This window comes from Caenorhabditis briggsae (assembly GCF_000004555.2).
Source record: "Caenorhabditis briggsae complete genome, chrV, whole genome shotgun sequence".
In the NCBI taxonomy this organism is placed as follows: domain Eukaryota; kingdom Metazoa; phylum Nematoda; class Chromadorea; order Rhabditida; family Rhabditidae; genus Caenorhabditis; species Caenorhabditis briggsae.
In genome coordinates this window covers 8,465,805-8,484,019 of record NC_013488.2, presented here as the reverse complement: position 1 = coordinate 8,484,019, position 18,215 = coordinate 8,465,805, and the positions used below count along the sequence as shown (strand labels likewise).

The 18,215-nt window shown below is 38.6% G+C and overlaps 6 protein-coding genes and 1 non-coding gene across 7 annotated transcripts; 3 read left to right on the top strand and 4 right to left on the bottom strand.

The window, feature by feature from the left end:
• Positions 1 to 1,498: 1,498 nt before the first annotated feature.
• Cbr-inx-11 lies at positions 1,499 to 3,800 on the top strand (the record flags this gene model as incomplete). The annotated part of the gene is made up of 8 exons (XM_002636727.1): positions 1,499 to 1,696; positions 1,757 to 1,839; positions 1,884 to 2,267; positions 2,570 to 2,687; positions 2,737 to 2,831; positions 3,186 to 3,480; positions 3,529 to 3,639; positions 3,687 to 3,800. The coding sequence occupies 8 exons, from the start codon at positions 1,499 to 1,501 to the stop codon at positions 3,798 to 3,800; spliced, it is 1,398 nt and encodes a 465-aa protein (XP_002636773.1).
• CBG28418 lies at positions 2,311 to 2,382 on the bottom strand. The gene has a single exon. It is a non-coding gene (tRNA).
• Positions 3,801 to 4,050: 250 nt separating the features above from the next.
• Positions 4,051 to 4,724, bottom strand: Cbr-mrps-11 (the record flags this gene model as incomplete). The annotated part of the gene is made up of 2 exons (XM_002636728.1): positions 4,051 to 4,326; positions 4,374 to 4,724. 2 exons carry the CDS (start codon positions 4,722 to 4,724, stop codon positions 4,051 to 4,053), a joined length of 627 nt encoding a protein of 208 aa, XP_002636774.1.
• Positions 4,725 to 4,914: 190 nt separating this feature from the next.
• On the bottom strand, positions 4,915 to 7,080 carry CBG23509 (the record flags this gene model as incomplete). Its single annotated transcript, XM_002636729.1, has 7 exons — positions 4,915 to 5,205; positions 5,257 to 5,504; positions 5,561 to 5,676; positions 5,718 to 6,389; positions 6,439 to 6,650; positions 6,699 to 6,968; positions 7,012 to 7,080. 7 exons carry the CDS (start codon positions 7,078 to 7,080, stop codon positions 4,915 to 4,917), a joined length of 1,878 nt encoding a protein of 625 aa, XP_002636775.1.
• Positions 7,081 to 7,840: 760 nt separating this feature from the next.
• CBG23510 lies at positions 7,841 to 12,503 on the top strand (the record flags this gene model as incomplete). The annotated part of the gene is made up of 12 exons (XM_002636730.1): positions 7,841 to 7,880; positions 7,948 to 8,006; positions 8,051 to 8,158; positions 8,205 to 8,357; positions 8,404 to 8,464; positions 8,796 to 8,930; positions 8,973 to 9,061; positions 10,813 to 10,907; positions 10,953 to 11,520; positions 11,607 to 12,129; positions 12,176 to 12,366; positions 12,414 to 12,503. 12 exons carry the CDS (start codon positions 7,841 to 7,843, stop codon positions 12,501 to 12,503), a joined length of 2,112 nt encoding a protein of 703 aa, XP_002636776.1.
• Positions 12,504 to 12,822: 319 nt separating this feature from the next.
• On the top strand, positions 12,823 to 14,356 carry CBG23511 (the record flags this gene model as incomplete). Its single annotated transcript, XM_002636731.1, has 5 exons — positions 12,823 to 12,992; positions 13,038 to 13,207; positions 13,704 to 13,833; positions 13,937 to 14,061; positions 14,109 to 14,356. The coding sequence occupies 5 exons, from the start codon at positions 12,823 to 12,825 to the stop codon at positions 14,354 to 14,356; spliced, it is 843 nt and encodes a 280-aa protein (XP_002636777.1).
• Positions 14,357 to 14,503: 147 nt separating this feature from the next.
• On the bottom strand, positions 14,504 to 14,989 carry CBG23512 (the record flags this gene model as incomplete). Its single annotated transcript, XM_002636732.1, has 2 exons — positions 14,504 to 14,590; positions 14,876 to 14,989. 2 exons carry the CDS (start codon positions 14,987 to 14,989, stop codon positions 14,504 to 14,506), a joined length of 201 nt encoding a protein of 66 aa, XP_002636778.1.
• Between the last annotated feature and the right edge of the window lie 3,226 nt (positions 14,990 to 18,215).

The following is an 18,215-nucleotide window of genomic DNA, read 5'->3' as shown; positions in this document are numbered from 1 at the left end:
TCATGCTTAAGGTCTTTGTAAACACTCTTTAACGACTTTTCTAACGTCTTTGAAGCGCCGTTGATTTGTTTAGATTTCAGTTTTCAATCGTTTCCTATTATTCTCTCCAACAACATTCAATTTTGTCTTCTCTTCCTCTTCTTTCCCAACTTCTCAAAAAGTCGTATATAAATCAACCAGTTCGTAATGATATTTTTTTATTTTCAAACAAGAAAAACCCGAGACGCAGACATGAAACACAAATTGAAAACAGTCATACTTCGGGGCAATGGTTACCCTTTCTATTGTTTCCTTTGGAGGTTGAATCGGAGGACCGAGGAGACGAAAAGATACAGAGGAATTGAGAACCTTTTGGCATCTTGCCCGCGCAGAAAGCATTGGGGCTCCTGTGATCACATTTCATGAGCTATTTATCAGTCTACGTCTCTTCAAATCCCAAACTGTCAATGATTTTCGTTTCTCTGTCTAATTCTCTGAATATCCACAATATCTTCTTTTTTCCTGCTTCTCGTTGACATGATTGTTTGCAAATCATCACTTTCCCATATACTCTTCAATGTTTGTTTCGCATCCTCCAAAACGGTCTCCACTTTCCACAATATATGAGAATTGAAAAATGGTGCGAGAATAGAAAAGAGAGGCCCAATTGTACTATTGTGTTTTTTTGCCAGTTGCTCCGAGCCAAGCTCCATTGTGATTTTTTCCGGTTTAAAGAATACCGTAATTGATCTATAATCGTTTAGATTCAAAGAAAATGTGCGAAACTGAAGTTTTTTTTCTCAAATCGCAGAAAAGTGTGATTTTTTCTGTCGCCTTTCGTCTCAGATCAAATAGAAAAATAAGATTTTCCGGAAATTTTTATCGAAAAATTAGGCTTAAATTGGGCGAATTTTTATTAAAAATGTATAAAAATCCATAAATTTCACCGAAGTTTAGCAAGTTTTTGAGAAAAAAGTGTTTCAACTAAAAAAAAATCGGAATTTCCGGAATATTTTTCATCGAAAACGTAGGGAAATTTTGAATTTCAAACAACACATTTTGAAAAAATTCTAATACAGGTCTTCATGTAATTATGAACTTTTTTTTTCAAATCAAAAAACACAGAAAAAAAACACATTTTCAGACTCTTATGAATGCGCGTCAGGTGCATTGCATGATCTGCATTTTGATGTGACGGTGTATGCAGATTTCATAAAATACAAATAGCGGACGTTTAAAAATCAGTTTTTGGGCTCTTTTTATTCTTCCATTCAGGTTGAAATCACACCGGAAGCAAAAAAAAAAAAGCCCGAACAACATGTTTTCGAATTATGAATAGATCGCTTAACCTGATGCACCACCTCAAACGGACTTGCTGTAGAATCATGTGCTCAACTCATAATTACTTGAAAAATTCATCTTTGCTCAGCTCCATGTCCGTTATTTTTCCACTTTTTCAATTTTCTCGTTTTGTTGCTTTCTCTCTCTTCACTTCTGAATTGCTATTGTTTCAGTCATCATGGTGATGATCGAAACGTTCCTCGGAATGGCGAAATACCTTTCGCCGAGAGAGGACGATGATTGGTCAGACCGTCTGAATTATCTGATCACTCCAAATCTCTTACTTGCATTTTCCGTGCTCATTTCATTCAAACAGTTCGGCGGAAGGCCCATCGAGTGCATGTTTCCCAATAAGTTTCCTGGAAGTTGGGAACAGGTACTGTAGGGATTACTGTACTTAAAAATGATTTTCCATAATAAAAGTATGTCATTACAGTACGCCGAAAACTATTGCTGGTCCCAGGACACCTACTTCGTTGAGCCAACTCAAGATGTTTCACTTTTGAAACAAGAAGAAAGGTATTTACAACAAAAAATATTTTCCAATCAATAAAAAATTTCAGATACACACCAGATCGTCAGCTCTCCTACTATCAATGGGTGCCGTTTTTCCTTCTCCTCCAAGCCGCATTTTTCAGAGCACCCAGTTATCTTTGGAAGTATTTTTCGAATCATTCAGGAATCCGAATTCATGAAGTCGTTGAAAAAGCGAAAGATAATGCGAATGTTGAAGAAGAAGTTCGTGAAAAGAACATTGGAATTCTTAAAAGACACCTTTCGAGTGCTCTCCGATTTCAAGCAAATATGGAATCAAAACGCGTACAAGTTCATAAAACAGTCACTTTCTTAAACTTCCAATACTCCTCTGGTTTCATCTCCTGGGTCTACCTCTTCACAAAATCCCTCTACTTCATCAATGTCTTTGCTCAATTGTACTTGATGAATTAGTAAGTTTAAAATTTGAAATACAAAAAAAATTTTTTAAAAGTCTGCGTTCGGGGGGAATCGAACCCCCGTCGAATGCTTGGAAGGCATCCATGCTGACCATTACACCACGAACGCGTTGAAATGAACAATGCGCCTTCACGTACACAATCCACAAAAACTTGAAACCGAAAACGAGAGACACAGACATCGAGTGGCAACTGGCAACATTATGGAGAGAGAAGGAAATGTCCTGACATGCCTTCTACCAGAAAACTAATGCGCGCGCTCGTTTTTCGGTATTCTTGAAATCTCTGATTTTCAGCTTCCTCGGAACAAATCGTCATCAGTGGTACGGTTTTGGAGTTGTCAAGGACATTGTCAAAGGAGAGCCTTGGGAAAGAAGTGGATACTTTCCTAGAGCAGCTGTTTGTGATTTTGAAGTAAAGAGTTTATTAAAATTCAATAAAACATTTCAAATCTCGTTTTCAGGTCCGTCAAGTAGCAAACATCCAAAGATACTCTGTTCAATGCGTTCTGGTCATTAACATTTTTAACGAAAAAATTTTCGTACTGCTTTGGTTTTGGTAAGTGTCAGTTGGAATATCTCCCCTAGAACATATCTCAAAAGAAAAAAGCTTTCTGAAATGTTTTAATTCGCACAACTTCCCTAAATTGCGACAACAACGCGAAGCTCCGCCCGCTTTGTGTGTTAAACATAGTGGGCGGCGGAACCCGCGAGATGTCGGCCGCGCCGTTTCACCTAGTCTTTGCTGACAGCGCTGTTAGTAGCTTCAGTGATCGACAACAAACCCAGCTCTCTGAATGATTGTGAGGTTAAGAAAACTGCTGAGAAGCACAAAGCAAATAAATATATTGATAAATTTTGGAATATTCATCTGATTGATGGTGATAAATCGAAACAAAGAACTGATTTTCAGGTACCTAATTCTCCTTTTTGCTTCAACTGTTTCTTTTATTCAATGGTTCGTGGTTCTTGTGTTCCCTTGCTTCTCCAATTGGTTCGTCAAACAACATCTGGCTCTCAGCACTCTTCAGCATTTCAATCAACGAAACAGTCGACGTGAGAATGCAGATGTATCGAAATTTGTGACACAATACTTGCATAAAGATGGAGTTTTTGTACTTCGAATGGTCTCCTCGCATGCTGGAATTATTTTTGCCACTGATCTCGTGCAGGCACTTTATGAAGCTTATGATTTTCAAGATAAAAATGTAAATTGTAAAGTTTGCGCGATGAAATTATGAATCTTCGAATTTTAGAAATTGGACCAAGGAAGTCCAGTGAGTGACGATCTTCAAACGATCAGCACTGGTACAGGATCATCAATTCGACAGAGAAAAAACAAGAAAAGCAGTAGAATTGAGTATAAGGTAAGCAATAGTATTGAAAATTTGTCTAGTTTTTTGTTTTTTTTTAGCCTGGAACCCCATTCACTACAACTTTGATGCCAGAAAAGGATGACATCGAATCAAGTTCCACGTCATCAGAAGAAGATCAAAAGCGTGTCAGCAACGGAGTCACCAACATTTAAATTAATACAAGGCTTTTGGTTTCAAACGGGTTACCGTCCCAGAATTTTCGATTTTCTCTCGCATCGATCAAATATTGAATTCACTTTGTACCGCCCATTTTTCACTTCTGAACATTAATGAAATATTAAAATTAGGTGATTTATGGGAAAAGCAAAGAAACAGGGAAACAAAAACAATCAAAAAACTACTAACCTACACATTCAGACCTAAAAAATAAGTCAGAAGGATAAATTTTACACAAAAAACAGGTTAGATACGACGAATCTTTCGTGGCCGTGGTCCCAGTTCACATAGTGGGGTGTGATCCGTGATGCTTACGACGCGCACTCCAGCCACTGTCAGTCCTTTTACGCATGTCATTCTTCCCGGTCCAATACCTTTGACTTGTACTCGAACAGTTCGGATTCCTCTTCTTACGAGTCGTTGTCCAGCGGCGACTCCAGTAGTCTGTCCAGCGATTGTCGTTTTCTTGCGAGCGTTTTTGAATCCTTCAAGACGACAAGATGTCGATGTGATAACTTCGTGCTGGAGAGATTTTTTTTAATAAACAGAAGTTATTATGATTAACCTACTTTTGTATCTGTCACAGTAACCAGTGTGTTGTTTTTACTTGCTCGAATGTACACTACCGGCAACTCGTGATATGCAACTCCATCAAATTGTTGTTTTAAAGTCTCAGCAGTCGGTAGACGTGCATCTAACGACGATGTGTTAACAGCGGTTTGAGTTCCAGCTCCAGTCGTTCCCTCCATCGTTTCAACTCGTCCCGCAGCGACACGAGTTCCTTGTCTGTGAGCATCACGAATACTATCTGCAGCACGAACAGATGCATGAATTGTTCTCTGCTGCTGAACGGCCACCGATTGGCTTGCTGTCTGAATGCAAAGCCGACCCAAGTCACTAACCAGTCGGCGGAACGACATCTGAACAGAAACAAGAACAATATATTGAGATATCATAATCGGATTGCAAAGTATGGGACGGCAATGAAACCTTGAACAAAAATTCGATCGTCCAAAAAATGACAAATGATACATTAAACTTATTGATTCACTGTCAAATGAGTAACCCAGTCATAAATGATTGTATATAATACTGAAAATTCATATTAATTTAGCTCCAGATTCCCCGATTGTAGTTCATTCCTGTATCTCCTGAACCCATGAGCTGATCATCATCACTTATATCATCTTCAATTGGTTGTAAGGTAATATTTCCACGTTGCGAGAAATCTTCTGCTTTCTCCAAACCTTTTCCGGGTCTGTAGAGGTACTTGTTACGACTTGGGAAGATTGTCGTTGATGGATTCTCCGGAATTTCTTTCTCCATAATTGAATTATGAAGTGTTTGGAAACGAATGAGAAGTGATTTCAAGTTGTCTGTTGAAGTGTTTTCCGCTCGTTTCTAAAAATTTCGTATCAATTATTTTTCAAAACGACGATTATTGAAATATACCAAAACAGTAATTTTGAACGATTCGATTTCTTCCATCAGTTGTTCAAGAGTGCTCGCTTTACTTGCTTCAATAAATCTTGGGCCGACGTGTTCAGTGGAAGGCCCTTGCTGATCGGAATCTTCCAAATCCTCTTCATGAGATAGCCGGTGTTGGTGTTGATGTTGAAGATGTGAGTGATGATGATGATGAAGATCTTCATCCAAATCATCAACGTCTCCATCGACTATAACTATTTCGTTGTTTGGAGCTGAAAAAACAAGCGTGTGAAATTATTTAAGGCTGAAATTTCGAGAATTGACTTACATGAAATCTGATGATCTTCCACACCCGCCTTCTGATCGTCAATAGGTTCATTGTTCGGGTCGATTGTAGTCACGACGACCTCGTTGTCAACTTCAACCTCTCCTTCACCTTCTTCCCTAAAAAAGGTTTTTTCTTTCTTCTCTCATAGCTAGCTTACAAAAGTTCATTTCCCTTGTTCATAATACTTTGTTGTCTCTGATATGGTTCAGTTACAACCACTCGACCGCCTTCCTCTTCTTCGACGATCATTTGTCCTTCCTGAACGTATCCATCCACTTCGTATTCTCTCATTTCCATTTCCATATATCGCTCCTCTGTCATTTCTTCTTCTTGTCCGTAGACATCCGCATTTGTAGGCTGTGCGACAGGAATACTGAATGGTAGAAGAATTCCTTCACCACGTTGGTTTTTGGGTGTGAAAACACGAGGTCTTGGCCAATTTTCTTGGATTGCCAGTTCCGCAGTAGTTGGTTTACGGTTTGCGATGTATTGAGGAAGTCCCAGATTGGATGGTGGCCACACGATTCCGACCCTTTCCAACAATTCCTCCTCCCAAATTTCCACATGTCGTGGAATTCCATCTTTGATCCATTTTCTGGTACTTCCCACATTGATGCTCTTAAGCTCTTCCTGATCGATCATAATGATACGGTCGGCATAAATATTCTCGTTAGCTATATCCATGAAGTGATGGCGCAAAAATCCGATGATGTCCATATTGGGAATTCCTTCCATTTGTTTCTGAGCAATAATATATTTTATGACGTTAGGAATACGCATCCGAGCATCGTGTCCATAGTGATCTCCGCAAACTTCTGCTGTGACGTGTCTGAAACACAGTTAGGAGTAAGTCGAGAAATCTAGTAAGCTATACTAACCCTGCTTCATGCTCCGTTGCATGAATGAAAGCAGTGCAACTGAATCCAAGACGATAGGGACCTGTTCGCTCGGGTAGACTAGTTTTATCCGAGCCAACGTTTCCACTCCGGTTGCATGCCAAGAAGATGCCTTTTCCGCGAGCACGTCGTTTTGCTCCCGATTTGTGACGATAATGAGCTCCTCCTTCACACTCAAGCCAATTTTTGAACCTCTGAAAGATTTATAAATTTGTTTTGATAATCACGAAACTGAAGCTTACATCGAACGTCGCACGGTCAGGAAACTCCATATTATGAATTTCAGGATCAACTTCGTGCTCCAAACGAAGATGTTCAAAAAAGTCAGGGCGAGTGATGAATTCTGCGTAACAGGCTCCACAGCAGTAAAATGTCTTCTTGAGCTCTGGATGATTCAAAGTCTCGTTATGACGACGACCGCATCCATTGTTTTTGTGATAGTCGATAGTTCGAGCGGCAATCATTTTGTTACAGCCGTATGGGCATGGATATCGTGGTTGCTGTTGTTGGTGCTGAATTTTTGGAATAATTATGGACAAAACCTTTTCAAAAAACCTTTATATCCAAATATGTATCTACATACATTTCGTCTGCAAGATGATGATGTTCCATTTCTTCAGCCATTCTGCAAAAACATTTTTTGAGGTTAACCGGTTATGTAACAAGGATTCATCAAGAATACCTGGCAAACTTCTCCACTATTTTATGCACGATGCGAGAACGAGCCAACGTGACGAATGTCTGCCGAAATGAATTTATAACATATTTTCTATGTTTTGAACCAAAATATTCATGATTAGCTATTCCTCGTCTTAAAATCTTCAGAAAAACAAACTATGCGGCGAAATTGCAAAAACTTCATGCCAGACTTGCAAGAAGGCGTAACGTTCATCGTTTCCGCATAAAACAGGGTTTCGAATGCAAATTTTTTTGATAAGTTTGTCTTATAACACATTATGAAGCTTTAAAATCAAAGTATCTCCGAAAATCACTCAAATGTCGATAAATACATTTAATTCGTTTCGAAACTGAAGAATTCCCGGGTCAGCGCGATGACTGGCGCATAAGAGCGCACGCGAGATGCGCAAACAAAAATCGATGCGAATCGTTGAGTATGTTGCCTGCGGGAGAGGATTTTCTACCCATCTCTGTTTTGATTCTTTGGTTTATGTTTATACTTCACAACTCCAATACCTGTATCATTTGAGCTAGACAGAATTATTGATTTTCGGTGTTTCTACATTTTAGTACTTCTTGTTATTCGTCTCCCTTCGAACATTCCTCTTTTCTTTTTCCCAAAAATACCGCGTTAATATCCCTTATTGATTTTCAGACAGAGACGTTTGCACATCAGTTTATTAGGATAAACTGAAGTAGCAAAGTCATGGCTTTCAGGCCCAGCTACGGAATGCCGTCTTATCCTCGTGAGTATGATTGCCTCAGGCACTTGCATTTTTACTGAAAAGAAATTCTAACTTCGCGTTGTTTCAGACTATCCACCTCCACAGCAGCAAATAGTTTTTGGTCAGATGAGAATGCCCGGTCAACATGTAAGTAATTATCTAACTCTCATGAAAGTATTATTGAATTTTAGCCACCTCACCAGCAAGCCAATCATCATAAAACGGAGTTAACGCCCGCCGTTTTTGTTGGAAACATTTCTGAGAAATGTAGCGACGAATTTATACAAAAAATCCTCAATGTAAGTGAATTGATTAGAATTGGCTGATACATCAACCTTATTTCAGGAGTGCGGTGAAGTAGCGAGTTGGAAGCGTATAAAGAGCAACGGGAAGTTTCCTTGCTTTGGGTTTTGCACATTCGTAGATCTCGAAGGGACTTTGCGGGCTCTCCGTATTCTACACGAATTTCATCTTGGCGACAAAAAGTTAACAGTGAAGGTATGAATATTTGCGTTCATGTTAGAACTCAAACATTGAATTGCAGGCCGAAGAAAAAGTTCGAGAGGATCTGCGGAAAAATGCAATTGAGAACAGGAAGAAGCAAGGTAAGCTAGTGATTTTTTTCTCCATAATTACTGATTCATCAATAATAAATTTCTCGTTTGAAGCATTATTTGCATCATCGATTAGGTAACACATTGTCTTTTTCTGCATGATTTCACCTAATATTTATTGTATCACTTTTACATTGCTTGTTTGACAGCTAGTATGCACCGTTTGGTTTCTGTTCTATTATTTGTTTCTTTCCTGTACTACATTTTTGTAATTTCTTTCTCATTCAATCTGTCTAGAGCTCTGGCTAGAGCGAAGTTGTGATATTGACTGAATCTCATGTGAGACGGGTGTTCTTTCAATCTAATATGTTGTGCATTTCAGGCAAAAAAGAATTGAAGCTCAAACCGGATGAGCTACCTGCTGATGAAGATGATCTCAAAAAGGACGAGGAGATCCGGCTCAAAATACTTCACTGGATGGAGACTGATCACAAGGAATTGTTTTCGATTACTGAAGGTAACCTCTGACCCCTGTATCTCTAATATTACTCCCATCAAGTTTCAGATGGCGAAATCTCCGAAGATACGAAGAAGAGTCGTGACGGAAAATCTGACAAACAAGGAAGCTCTTCGTCGAGCCATAAAAAGGTTAGTGCTTTTATACCTCATCTAGCGATGGGAGGAACCGTTTCTGCTTTACGGCAAAATGAGAGGTGAATACTAGTAAACACTTATCATGAACGGAAAATTTTATGATTTACATTTTGAAAATTCTATATAGGAACCTGTATTACCAGCCAAGAATCAGGAACGCAAGACGTAAGTTTTGACCGCATTTTCTCTTTTTGTATATAAAACTGAAATTAAAATATGTGTAAAAGGTTAAGTATCACCTAAAATTTCAAACGATAATTACCACCGGTAATTGAAAAAAGTGTCTTACAACTGAGTCTCTGCAAGAATCCTATGTTCTAACCAACGCACTGTGTCACTTCAAAAAGAATATAAACAAGTTTCTTAACATGCAAAACTTTATGTTTCAACCTCGCAATTCACCTTCGAAATGCATGTGTGAGTGTACATACTAATGTGATTTTTTAATGGCTTCTCTGCACGATTTCTCTTCCTTTCTTCCTACCTTCCCTACTTCTGAATTCCCAACATCCTCTCTTTTCTCTCTTTCTCTATCTTTTTATCACTGTATTTCGGTCCCTTTCTTCATGCCTTCGTTGAGTTGAATTCTGATTTCGGCGATATGTCCAATGGGTTTAATGTGTTCTACCAACCAAGCCGATAATGTTAATCCTCACAGGTACAAAAAGTTCCAGATGCTCTTCTTGTCCTTCTTCTTCTTCTCTTGCTCATCAATGATTTCGGTGGTATGTTGTTGAGTGAATGAGTGTGTGTATGTCATTTTGCTGTGTGACCCCTTCTAGTGCTGCAGGAGCACAAGGAGCCATATAAATTGTTCTGTTGAGCCTCTCATTGGGGAATTGCACCCTTTTTCTCTGTCCCCCCAATTCTCTATTGTCCCCGAGCCAACGTCGGTTGTTTTATTAGTATCCTTCACTGAAAATTATTGCTAATTTTGTAGGAAAACATGCCCAAGACGAGTACTCCTTCACCGGTGAGAGAACTGTTTTGCTTTGGTTATATTACCTACGTTTTGTTCTTCTTTGCCAGCTTCTCTAGTCTTCACTTCGCAATAGTTTAGAATTTGAAAGTTAGAATACGTTATACGTTGTTGTGAAGAGTGTCTTTCTTCCCGCAATAACCCAACGCTTCTATCAGTTTTGCATTCATCAGCCTAACTCATTTGATGTGCCTTTTCTCGAGTTATTTACATATTTACCTCTACTCCACCCAATTCCACGCCTACACAATTACTCAAGCCATTCTCACCACTATTGTATTTGTCTTGTACAGTATACCAAAATCGAATTTGCAGAAAAATTGAACTACTGGATATCCATTAGTTTTTGCCCAATTCCGAGTCGTAAGTCATCCGCCCTATCCCATCCCCTGTACAGATTCTATAGAATCAATTCTTATTCTTTTTGTTTCTTTTACAACATGCATGCAATATCTCAGTCACCTTTTGTGTTCGAAAATGGTTATTAACCCTAATCGGAAAATTTTGGTTATTTTAACTCGAGGTGATGGTTCGAAATCAGTGATTTCGAAGTGGAAGATCAGTAAGTACTACTATGTGTATGTCTGTGTCATTATCGATTTCACAAAAATTATTTTTCATATCTTTCTCATCTCACTCTCATGCTCAATCTCTTGTCCATCGAAGTTTTATTACAGAAACTACTATGAAAAAATTGCCAAAACATTTATGTAGAAAAACGCTATTTGCCTCTTTTCTGACTGTTTTTCAATGTCTTTTGTTTCAGGATGACTACAAACGGAACCGTCACCGCCGCAGTCGGACTCGAAGCCGAGATCGAACTTCTCGCCGTTCAAGAAGCAAAGATTCGCCGAAGAGCAAGTATGTGTCTTCATCAGATGCAATTTCATCGTAAAAACTTTTCAGGAAGTCTAGAAGAAGCCGCTCAAGCTCCAGTTCATCTACAGATTCTTCATCGTCTTCCTCTCGTAGCTCGTCGTATTCGTCTCGCTCTAGATCTCGTACTCCTCAACGTAATAAAACCTCGAAACGCCGTCGTAGTACCAGTCGCGGCTCTGAGGATAGTGACGATGCTCGTGAAAAACGGATGATAAAGCAAATGATGAAAGAGAAGGAACAAGCTTATCATGCTCGCCTTAAGCGCTGGGAATCGAGAGAACGTGGAATGGCTAAGAAATACGAAAGAGAAGAAAGAAAAGAGAAGGATCGTCAAAAGTCGGTTCAAAAAGAAGCAAAACGGTTGAAGATCTTTTTGGAAGACTATGACGATGAAAGAGATGACTCAAAGTACTACAAGTCGTCCCAATTCTTCCAACGAAAGCGAGATTATGAGAAAGAGCGAGAGGCTGACCAAAAGGATAGACTTCAAGAAATACAGGAAATTGAAGAACTCAAGAAACAGATCATGGCTGAAGCTGCGAATGACACAAGTATAAACGTAGAAGAAGAAGCGAAAAAGAGACACCAAATTAAAGTGAGTTTTTAGCACAACAATTATACTTTAATTTTAATTAGCCTTTCTTGTATAAATTTGTTTTTGCACGAATTCAAAAGTTTCAGGAGGACGAAGCCAGGCGCAGAATGAGAGCTGACAGCGGAAGCCCGAATCCACACCAGCCACTTGGTCAGTCGGCTAATGGGGATAATATGGAATCCTCAAGCGAAGATGAAAGTGATAGTGAGAAGGCAGTCGACAAGGAAGAGGTGAAGGAGGAACCAAAGGTTCCAATGGACCACGGTGAAGGTCCATCCGAACCACAAGTCAGCGAAGATTTATCCGGAGCTAATAGTGCTGGTGCTTGGAAAGCAATTGGTGATGATTCCTCACTAGTCTCTCAAATTACTCGTCCATCTGCTAATGGAAATCAGCAGGCTGCACCTTTGAAAAAGGAAGTTTCTCCAATGCCCATAGCGCAGAGACTCAGTGGCGTTTTTGGAAACGACGACGATGAGGATGATGAGAATAAAAAGAAAAAGATGAAGCCATTTGAAATTACTCGAGAAGAACGAATGCAAGTGATGTCTGACGACGAAAAGAAGGCGTTGACAAAACAAATTATTAAGAAAATTCCGCTTACAAAAGGTGAGTAATATTTTCTTGGTTGAAGATATATTTGGATTTTTTTCAGAAGAACTTTTCGTTCACAAAATTGAATGGGATCAGTTGGATCAAAAATGGATGGATACACGAATCCGTCCGTGGGTGTCAAAGAAAGTGAGCTCCTTCCTTGGTGAAGAGGATAAATCACTGTGTGATTTCATCTGCGAACAGATTGGACAGCAAGCCACCCCAGAACAGATTTTGAAAGATGTGGCAATGGTTAGTATAGGAATTTGTTTTTTAAATTATCTAATTTCTGTTTCCAGATCATTGACGAAGATGCTGAGCAGTTCGTAGTCAAGATGTGGCGTCTTCTCATTTATGAGGGACAGGCTCGTCGCATGGGAATCACCTAATTTTAAATTCTTGTTACCATGTCCATGTGTTTCATAACAAAATCGTTTATATTCCCTTCTGAATTTCATCCTAAAATCTAAATTGTTTTTAGCCCCAACCAGTATATTCTATTTCCTACCGCCCACCACCAGAACCCGACCCCCGCTATTTTTCGTCGTGATTTAACAATCAAGTTTTATTAATAATAAAATCTGTTTTTTTTAATCTCTTGAGACACCACCTTGTTTTTCATTATGGCGGCTACTACCTCTTGGAAATTTCTTTTTTGTTAGGATCTTCTAGCTAATTTTTATTTATATAGCTCATCTTACCCCAAAAATGAAGATTCGATGGGCGATTTCGTTGGAGGAGACGATGACATCTCCGAATTTTCAAAACATATTTCGAAAAGCAATATTGTGTTTGTCAGAAACTGAATTAGAATATCAGAAAAAATTCCGATTCAAAGAAGATGCGCTGGCTTGTTTGATCGGTAAATTGATGCCAAGGTTTGGATTTTATTAAAGACGTTCTTGCAATTTTCGTTTTTCAAGGAAAGCAGCAGTTCTTCACACTAACAGACAATGGAATTCACTAGAATTCGTGAAAAATAAAAGCGGAAAACCATCGTTACGTCAAGATGCTTCTTCTGTTCCAAGATTCGAATACAATGTTTCCCATCAGGGAGATCTTGTTGTCTTGGCCACAGGGGATACTCGAATTGGTTAGTGTTCATTTTGGCATGCAAAAATCGCAGTTTTTCGCATTTTTTTTCTCGTTTTCACTGCTTTTCGTCGAATTGTCTGTTATTTTTCCGCAAACAAGTGTCTGAATAGTGACTGAAATGAAATGAAAATCGAGAAAATAAGTCCTCAAATTAAAATCATTTTTAGAGTACGGTAGTTGTCGTTGTGGGACCCTCGGACCGACATTTTTCTTCCGCAATTCCGATTTGTTTGTACCAGAAATATACCGTATCTGCTCTAATAGGACCCCTTCCAAACCGGCACCATCGAGTATATTTATCTCGATTGCTGTAAAAGGTATCAAAAGTTTGTCAATTGATAAATTAATGCTGATATTATGATGAATCATTTATCAGTTGACAAAAATTTTGATATCTTTCTACAGAAAATTAGATAATTGAACTCAAAGTTGACGGTTTGGGTAAGCTTCTGTGTATCGAAGAAAATACGGTATCCGAAAACCCTCTATTCCAGGTGTTGATGTGATGCGAATTGACGAGTCTCGCCGAGAAACAGCTTCGGAACAAGTTGACAGTTTCAAACGACATTTCAGTGAAGATGAAATAGAATCGGTAAAAGGAGGAGACAAGAGTGACTTGAAAAGGTTTGTTCGTCAAGACAGATTTTATTGGTCTAGTAAAACTTCAAAACAAAGTTGTTAGGTTTCAAGCTAATTCGAAAACAACTCTTGCATTTCCTTGTTTCAGGTGGCAAGCGTTCTACCGTATCTGGTGTCTAAAAGAATCGATTCTAAAAGCGACTGGTGTGGGACTACCCGATGGATTGCATAATCACATTTTTCAGTTGGACCCAATCTACGAACACATTCCTGGTAATCCACTAAACTTTCTTTTCACAATTTTTTAAATCTTTTTCCAGGAAGCTCTACAACATCATCTCTATACTTTCATCAATCCATTCCACAGCCTCAATGGACTTTTGAAGAATCCTACATCGGAGAAAATCACTGTGTTGCGGTTGCTTCTGAATCCCCATCAAAAGAATTCGTGCCGTTCGAAATGACTACTCTCTCTGAGATGATTGATGAAGCGGACTTCGTAAATGTGACTGCGGACCCTGACGAAGAACTTGATGCATTTATGGAAAAACCGAATAAACCATTTTGAAATCATCAAAGTAACAGAAAACATTTAGTACACCAGGAGGGAAAAATAATAGATAGAGACACAAATAAAATGATAGAGCGATGAGCATTTTATAGATGGAGAAAATACAGACAAAGAAACATGTCGAAAGAAGAGGCGTCGTTTTGCTTATTTTCCGGGTCGGAGACCGTCACCACGACCGATCGCAATGTTTCGTTTCATGTAGGGAAGAAATTGACGAGCTGCGTTTTTCTCCTGAAATGAGTTTTGAGAATTTTGAGCTAACAATCACTATGAATTTTCTAGGACGTCTTGTAAATGCGCTCAAACGCAATAAACCGTAATACTGCAGTAAACTTGGTCTCGACGCGAAAGCTTCAAATTGAACTGTTGAGTCGCTACCTGCAGTCGAAAAAAGCGCGAGAGACAATTGTTTTTTAAAAGGTTCCAGAACCCCGTTCTTAAGAAACTATGATTGAGGTGGATTTGAACACTACCTCCAACTACAGTAACTTTAGCTTCTGAACACTTTTAACCTACATCGCTCTCCAAATCCACTGGATCGTAATCGTAATTCAGCCGGAAGTACGGCACAGCCGCTGCGAGCCCAACGAGAACCAACAGTACCAGAACAAAAGTGCGCAAAGTCAACATTGTTTTGCCCTGAAACCCAGATATCGGAAGTACATACTAAACTCTACAAAAAAACAACATAGTAAGATGTGCAAATGAGGCATATAGACCCGTCTCGGGATTCGGGACCCATCTCCTCTTCTAAACCACGCCCTTTTCAGGAGAGGTTGAGAGTTACAGAGATGCGGGCAAAGAAGAAAGAAAAATTCAATGAAATACGAAAAGTTGTTGGTGTAGTATATAAAAATAGAGTGAAATTGACATTTTTTCTGGTCATTTCTGCTGACTTGATATATGAAATAAATGAGTGATGAATTGAATGGAAAGGAAGGGGACTGATGGTTTTTTGGCGGGTGTAAGAAGAAGCTATGAGTCGTGTCCAAAATGATTGCTACGATGATGATGATGATGATTATGATGTCATTCGAAAAGTTGTGCAGAAAGAAGGAGGAGCAATCTGCACTAATTTTTCAGTGGAAATATTCAGTTCCGCAATGGCTAGTGGTGGCTCTGGGAAATGTGGGATTACGGTACATTTGACAAATATAAGTTTAGAGAAGCCCACTCAATTTTGGGCTCAATTATCTTGATTCGTGAATTATATAAAACGTTTTCAACTGATAAAATATTGGTCATATTATGATAACACATTTATCAGTTTACAAAATATTGATATCTCTCAGGAATCGAGATAATTGAGCTCAAAGTTGACGGTTTCGGTGGGCTTCTTTTAGTGGAAACGGTAAGAAGGAAGTATTTGATCATTTTGAAATGGATTGTTAGATTAAAGTCTGAGGATTTTTTAAAGATTAAGAAGATCTGTATTTGCCGATGACGATACTCATTTTCAGAAACACAACCATCTGAAAACCCGTATTCCTTGACAAGGAATGTTCCAATAACACGTGACATATTGAAAATACTCTCTCATAACAAGATTAGCTCAAAGTCACCCGTTCCATAAAAGCAACCAAGTCAACAAACTTCTCTCCCAATCACCTCCCATACCAATAATTCATCAGTGTAGGTGGTGAAAATGAAAATAAACAAGTGAGTAATTCTAAAGAAGGACGTCATATGAATCTGGATTTATATCTAGACAAGACAATGATGACACTTTGAAGTAGTTTCGAGAAGAACTTTGAAATGGTTGAATGGCGGAAAACGTCTGATGTTGACGTGCTGCAATCTATTTTCATATGTGCGCCGTTTTTAGAAGTTCTGCAAGAAACACGGTAACATAGAATTCTTGTTTCGGAGGACCATTGAGAGCTACTATTATTTTCTAGCATCGTATTTACAAAACCATGATATGTGGGTAGACATGAAAAACAATTTCCTCGAAATTCAGTTCATATAAGTCCCTCGAGGAGTTGAACTTGTGAGTACACCGATGGAGGTACCGCGCCGCTATCAGCTGAGCTATGGTGGCGCAAGCTGAGGCTATTAAACGGTATAGAAGATCTTCATGATAACATCTTCAGGATTACTCAATCATTAAATGAAATCTCTAGAAATGTCATTTATTTTCATTCACCACAATCTATACGAAATTCTCTAATCACGAATTCTTTTTGACGATCCAATTCAGAAATCTAACCAGAATATTTTCCAGAATAGAATCACTTTCATCTTCAGAATCTCCACAATTCCAAACATGACTCATTCATGGGTCTAGTTCAATGAGCTGAACGTCATAAAAACATGTACACTTTTATTAATTTGTTCTGATTGTTGGTCGGCTCCTTTCAACTTGAATCTAAATTAGTTCGAATAGATTGTTGGCCACCACTCAACGAACAACTTTGACGTATTTTTAAGATCTTTGGGAAAATTTGGGGGAACATTTGTTCGTTAAGGTGATAGATTGGATTGGACCTGTAAGACGTACTTAGGCTTATAAAAAACTTGTGTAGAAGATCATGTAAAAAGTGAAATTTTAGCTGTTTCTAGACCAATTAAATGAACATTGAGAACAAATGACCCAAATGAAACATTGCATGCAAATGGGGCGCATCAAAAATAGAAGTGCCATCTCATGATAATTCAAAGTTCGAAGTTCATGTGGGTCGGTGGTAAAACATAAGATATGTCCTTTTTTAAACGAACAGAAGAAAACTCAGTAATTTTATGAATTCTTGATTATCAACTCAATTTTTCTTCTCTCTAACCGCTAGAAGCTAGCGCTAAAGATAGGAGCTACCGTAGTCCCACTTGCCCGAGTAATAACAAGAGATAAACACGACGAAGCTAAATATAGAAAATTCTAGAAACAAGAATTACTGTAGCTCGTGGAGCAAAACTCTTGGAAATTCAGCTCGACTTGAAATTGACCCATATCTTATTTAGTCACGGAGGTTTCTACTTCTATTTACACCTTTTCGACTGCATCTATTTTAAAATTCATGTGAATATTTTCATCTTCATCTTCTTCCTTTTTTTAGCAATCACGGACTTTGATCTAAATGAGTCGTCTCGATTCAAATGAGATGTTTACAGTCAAACTCATCCATCATTTATTTGTCTCTTCTGTTTTTCATCTCCTCATTTTTGTCTCTAGATGCTTCTACGATCCCTTATACATATCCATGACATCATGGACCACAAAGCGAGAAAGAAGGAGATGGGAAAAAAGAAACACGAATACATTATGAGTTGAATTGATAACCCCAACTCTCTCCTTTTCAGAAGGAAGAAGCCACGAGTCGAAGTTGGTAAACGTGCAAAACGGAGAGCTTATTTTTGGGTCCACCGACAATTTTAGCACATGAGAGAGAGAAAAGTAAAGATGATACCAAATTATGATGGATGAGCTGAATGATTGGATATAGACTACATATGCCCAATTTTTGCAGAAGATATTGCAAACTTGGGGCAAAAACATTGGAGGCGGGAGATGAAGGAAATGGTAAACATGACAGATGCTTGTTTCCGGGTCCACAGGAAAATTCAAGAAAGTTATCAGTATCAAAAATCAGGAATACATTTTTCTGAACATCCCACTGACTTAATCGGAACCATCGGCGACTCAAAACATACAGTTTACCATAGCATAGGGGCCTCTAACGTTTAACTTTGAGCTCAGATAAATGGGCTGAAAGCTGAAAGTTAAAGGGGGGGGATGTAAACTTCAACCAACTTTTTCTCGGTTCCTGAAAAAGATAACAGAAAAATTTCAAAAGCAGAAATGTTTGCTCTGATTTCAGAATCATTTCATCCGTTAAAGTTTTTTCGATAGCTCAACCAG